Source organism: Solanum tuberosum, unplaced genomic scaffold (genome assembly GCF_000226075.1).
Source record: "Solanum tuberosum cultivar DM 1-3 516 R44 unplaced genomic scaffold, SolTub_3.0 scf00474, whole genome shotgun sequence".
NCBI classification, from domain to species: domain Eukaryota; kingdom Viridiplantae; phylum Streptophyta; class Magnoliopsida; order Solanales; family Solanaceae; genus Solanum; species Solanum tuberosum.
The window spans coordinates 424,383-429,769 of record NW_006239392.1 but is presented as its reverse complement, the minus strand read 5'-3'; the positions used below and the strand labels follow the sequence as shown (position 1 = coordinate 429,769).

Sequence of the window (5,387 nt, the reverse complement as noted above, 5' to 3'; positions counted from 1 at the left end):
ACATCAAGAAGATGTTATCTCAAATGGAAATCCTACAAGAGCACATGAAAGGGACACATGGAGTATTTCGAGTTGAGCAGGGTTCTTCTTCCGGTTACTCAAGACCGGGGGAGAATCAAGGTTGGAACTCCAAATTATACGAGGAAGGTTTCCACCCACGCTATCAACCGCGGGGCGGGAATCAAGATTGGACCTATTATAGAGGTGAAGAACCAAGGAAATATTGACAAGATTGGGCTGAGCAGGATGGTCAGGATGAGGACCATACTCACTTGAGTGAAACTCGAAATCTAAAAGGAGTGCAAGTAGTCCTCGAATAAATGATTTGCTATCGCGCATACTCAATAAAGTTGAGGGGTATGATGATTTGCTAAAAGGAATGAAAGATGACTTTTCATTATTGAACAGTAAAGTAAATTCCCATGCTGATCCCATCAAAATGTTGGAAGGTAAGTTGAGTCTATTATTAGCTCAATTAACATCCAAAATACCAATGGACTATATTGAAAGAGAGCTGGTTGTAGTTACCCGTAGCGGTAAGGTGGTAATAGGGGATATGATGGAAGATAAGGATCCTCAAAATCATGAAGAGATCCAAGATGTGGAGGAACAAGATTTACCTATTTGATAAAGCCATACTAAAGAACCACAGGAGGAAGCAGAGCAACAAGTTCAAGTTCCAAAAGTCATGCACCCTTTACCCAAGATATCTCCACCATTTCCCCAACGTTTGAAAAAGAAGAATGAAGATGAGAAGTTCAAAAAAAATTGTCAGTATTCAAGAGCTTATCAATTAACATTCCTCTGGTAGAAGCATTGTTGGAAATGCCGAGATACGCCAAATTCATGAAACAACTTGTTACAAAGAAAATGAGCTTGGACTATGAAACGATTGAGGTGCCTCATAGTTGCAGTGCAATTATGACAAATGATTCAATCACTAAGAGAGAAGATACTGGGGAGTTCACAATCTCTTGCACAATTGACATGCTCCAATTCGCTAAAGCCTTGTGTGATTTAGGAGAAAGCATCAACTTGATGCCCTATGCAATAAACAAACTACTTGGTTTGGGTGAACCAAAGGCAACCACAATGAGACTCCTTATGGCTGATCAATCAATCAAGCACCCAGTGGGGATACTCTATGACATATTGGTAAAAGTGGATCGGTTCATCTTTCCGGATGATTTGTGATTCTAGATTGTGAAATCGATTCTAAAATCCCCATTATTTTGGAAAGGCCATTCTTAGCTACCGGGAGAGCATTGGTGGATGTTGAAAGAAGGAAATTGAAGTTCTGTGTGAACGATGATGAGATGACCTTCAATATTTGTAAATCCATGAAGCAACCAAGTAATATCCATGTGGTGTCTACTGAGGATGTGATAGATGAGGTAGTGGCAAGTATGAGTCATTTAATGCGCAAGAATGAACCCCTTGAATCTGTACTTGCCAATTATGATGAATCTGAAGTTCAGGGGTACAAGGAAGTGGTAGCTGCTTTATCAGGATTAGGAGCATATTTAAGGAATCCAATCAAGTTGGATATCGACCTGAAAAACAGAGAAAGTCTCCCTGCAAAGCCATCGACAGAAGAACCACCAAATTTAGAGTTAAAAGCCCTACCCTCTCATTTCAAATATGCCTTCTTAGGAGCCAATAATACTTTGCCGGTAATTATCGCCGCCAATCTGCTTGAAAATCAGGTGAAATTGCTCATTGAAGTATGGAAGCACATAAAAGCTATTGGATGGACAATAGCCGATATAGTAGGAATTACTCATATCATTTGTACTCACAAGATTCGGCTCGACAGTGAATGTAAACCTAGTGTGTAATATCAACGGAGATTGAACCCTCCAATGTAAGAGGTGGTAAAAAAGGAGATCATCAAGTGGCTAGATGCGGGAGTGATCTACCCTATTACAGATAGTAAGTGGGTAATTCTGGTGCAATGTGTACCAAAAAAATAGGGTATAACTGTAGTCCCAAATAAAAAAGGAGAACTTGTGCCAACAAGACCAGTGACTGGGTGGAGAGTATACATGGACTACCGAAAGCTTAACTCATGGACCAAGAAAGATCATTTTCCAATGCCTTTTATGGATCAGATGCTTGATCGGTTATCAGAAAGAGGGTGGTATTGTTTTCTAGATGGGTACTCGGTTACAATCAAATCTCTATTTCACCGGAAGATCAAGAGAAAACCACTTTTACTTGCCCTTATGGAACATTCGCATTCAAAAGGATGCCATTCGGGCTATGTAATACCCCAGCAACATTTCAGCGTTTCATGCTGTCTATTTTTGCAGATATGGTCGAAGACACTATGGAGGTGTTCATGGACAACTTCTCAGTCGTATGTGACACATTCGAAGAGTGCTTGACTCACTTAGGACAGTTATTCCAAAGATGCGTGGAAACGAATTTGGTTTTGAATTGAGAGAAATGTCACTTTATGGTAAAAGAATGTATTGTTCTTGGGCTTAAGCTGTCCCAAAAGGGGCTGGAAGTTGACAAGGCAAAAATTGAGGTCATTGAGAAATTACCCCCGCCGATTTCAGTAAAGGGTATTCACAGCTTGTTGGGACATGCAGGATTTTACAGAAGGTTCATTAAAGACTTATCAAATATTGCACTCCCATTATGAAAATTCTTAGAGAAGAAAGTGAAATTCCACTTTAATGATGCTTGTGTGGCTGCATTTCAGTGTTTGAAAGAGAAACTAATATCCACTCTGATTATCATCAGCCCTAATTGGTCCGAATCTTTTGAGCTAATGTGTGATGCTAGCGATATGGCACTGGGGGTTGTGTTGGGGCAAAAGTTCAACAAACTATTTCACCCATTCTACTACACAAGCAAGACTCTAAATAGTGCCCAGCAAAATTACACGGTCACCGAACAAGAGTTGATTGCAATAGTCTATGCATTTGAAAATTTTAGGGCATATTTGCTAGGCACCAAAGTAATCGTACACACTGATCATGCTGCACTCCGGTACTTGATGGCAAAGAAAGATGCAAAACCACGATTGATTAGGTGGGTACTACTATTACAAGAATTTGATTTCGAGGTAAAAGATCGAAAAGGATGTGAAAATTAAGTGGTTAATCATTTATCAAGGCTGGAAGCAAGGGTGAATGTTGAGCATGAGGTTGACATAGACGATTCTTTCCCCAATAAATGAGTGTTTGCAATATCCCTCAAGCATACGCCATGGCATGCAGATTTTGCAAATTACATTGTGTGTGGGCTGATGCCGGATGAGTTGACCTTTTACCAACAGAAAAGATTCTTGTTCGATGTTAAAAAGTACTTTTGGACGAACCATACTTGTTCCAAGAGTGTGTTGATCATGTCATTAGAAGGTGTGTTCCGGAAGAAGAAGCGGTAGAAATTCTCCATGCTTGCCATACATCTCTAATAGGACGTCACCATGGTGGTGTTCGCACCGCCGCTAAAGTTCTCCAGAGTGGATACTAATGATCGTCACTCTACAAGGATGCACATGAGTTTGCAAAGAAATGCTCTAAATGTCAGCGGCAAGGCGGAGTGTCTAGAAGACACGAATTACCTCTCACTCCTATTTTAGAAGCCGACCTATTCGATGTATGATGGATCAATTTCATGGGCCTATTTGTGAGCTCGTTTGGAAATAAATATATCTTAGTGGCTGTAGATTATGTTTCCAAATGAGTGGAAGCCATAGCACATCCAAACAACGAAAGAAAAAGCATTGTCCAATTTCTAAAATGCTACATCTTCGCAAGATTTGGCACTCCGAGAGCAATCATTAGCAATGGGGGATCCCACTTTTGCAATAGGTAGTTCTCAATGGCACTGAGTAAATATGGGGTGAAACACAAAGTGGCAACCCCATATTATCCCCAAACAAGTGGCCAAGTCGAAGTGTTGAATCGGGAAATCAAAAGCATATTGGCAAAGACAGTAAATGTCAATAGAACTGACTGGTCTAGGAAACTTGATGATGCACTATGGGCATATAAAACACCTATCGGTATGTCTCCATATCAGTTGGTTTATGGTAAGGCTTGTCATTTGCCCGTTGAGTTAGAACACAAGGCACTGTGGGCATTGAAAGCTTTAAATTTGGACTGGTCAAAAACTTCAAGGGAGAGAATAGAGCAGTTGAACGAACTGGATGAATTAAGAATCAGATCATATGAAAGTTCAGCCATCTATAAAGAGAAGATAAATAAATGTCATGATGCTCGGATACTCAAGCGGAACTTCAAGGTAGGAGATTGGATTTTGCTATACAACTCGCGACTTAGACTCTTCCCCGAAAAGTTCAAATCCAAATAGTCTGGACCGTTTAGAGTAACGCGAGTGTTAATCAATGGTGCCATAGAATTTGAATATCATGAAGGACCTCCATTTACAGTGAACGGGCAACGTCTGAAATTGTATCTGGGGATTGCCAAGAGATTTCGTTGGTCGAAGTGGTATATCTGGAAGACGCCTAAAGGCGTTGTTGCGTCGTGCCGCGACGTTAACTAAGGCGTTGTTTGGGAGGCAACCCCAATTCCCTTTAATTGCTTTATTTTTATTATTATCAGTACTTATTTCCTGGTAATAGAATGGTATGTTGTTTGTGCAGGTGGAAGTACACGAGGTGTTTGAAAAAGTAAAGGATGGCAAACAATAGATCGTGTCAGCAAGTCGCCGAAGGGGTTGGCAAATCCAACCTTATCCGTCATTTGACTCAAGACCTCGTCAACACTGAAGTCTGTAGAACTCGGCAAGATTTGGAGATTATTTGCGAATCGTCAACCATTTTGGCGATGACGATGAAAACTGTCGTTTGGACATTCCCAATGACAGAAGATTCTGTAAAACTCGGCGAAACAAGTAAATGCTCAATGACACACCAACTGATCTGGCAATTCAGACTGATATCGCCGAGTACGCAAAAATTGGATGGCACTTGAGTAAAGCCGAAACAAGATGGTTGTGAAGCATTCGAGAAAGTGGTTTGATAATAGGCGTGTTGGGTTGTTTAGCGATGCTGTGGAGAGCTTGCTGAATTACTCAACGACTCGTTTAACGTCCCCACCTCGCCGTCTTTTTACTCCTAAAATGGTGGAAGGTCTACACAGAAAAGTCGCTGAAGAACCATGCCACCCTGACAAATGGAACAACCACATAACCAGGATCACTTTTTCACCTCTCTATTTGTCTTACTTATTTTTAGTGTTGGGTGCTTTTATTCGCATTTGAGGACAACTGCTTTTATTTGTGATGGGGCCCACCTTTTATGTGCTATTTGTGTTCGTGCTTTGTATATATATTTGGGTTGTTCTGTTTAAAATTGTTGCTACACTGCTTTTCTGTGGATGTTTGAGCTTGTGGCTCTGTTTATT

General features: G+C 40.7%; 1 protein-coding gene across 1 annotated transcript; it reads left to right on the top strand.

The window, feature by feature from the left end:
- Positions 1-3,837: 3,837 nt before the first annotated feature.
- Positions 3,838-4,672, top strand: LOC107058247 (uncharacterized). Its single transcript, XM_015303721.1, has 2 exons — positions 3,838-4,260; positions 4,625-4,672. The coding sequence occupies exons 1-2, from the start codon at positions 3,838-3,840 to the stop codon at positions 4,670-4,672; spliced, it is 471 nt and encodes a 156-aa protein (XP_015159207.1).
- Positions 4,673-5,387: the final 715 nt, after the last annotated feature.

Coding starts and splice junctions, on each gene's coding strand:
- LOC107058247 (XM_015303721.1), top strand. CDS start 3,838: ATGGCACTGAGTAAATATGGGGTGAAACACAAAGTGGCAACCCCATAT. Junction 4,261..4,624: donor TACTCAAGCGGAACTTCAAG/GTAGGAGATTGG, acceptor TTGTTTGTGCAG/GTGGAAGTACACGAGGTGTT.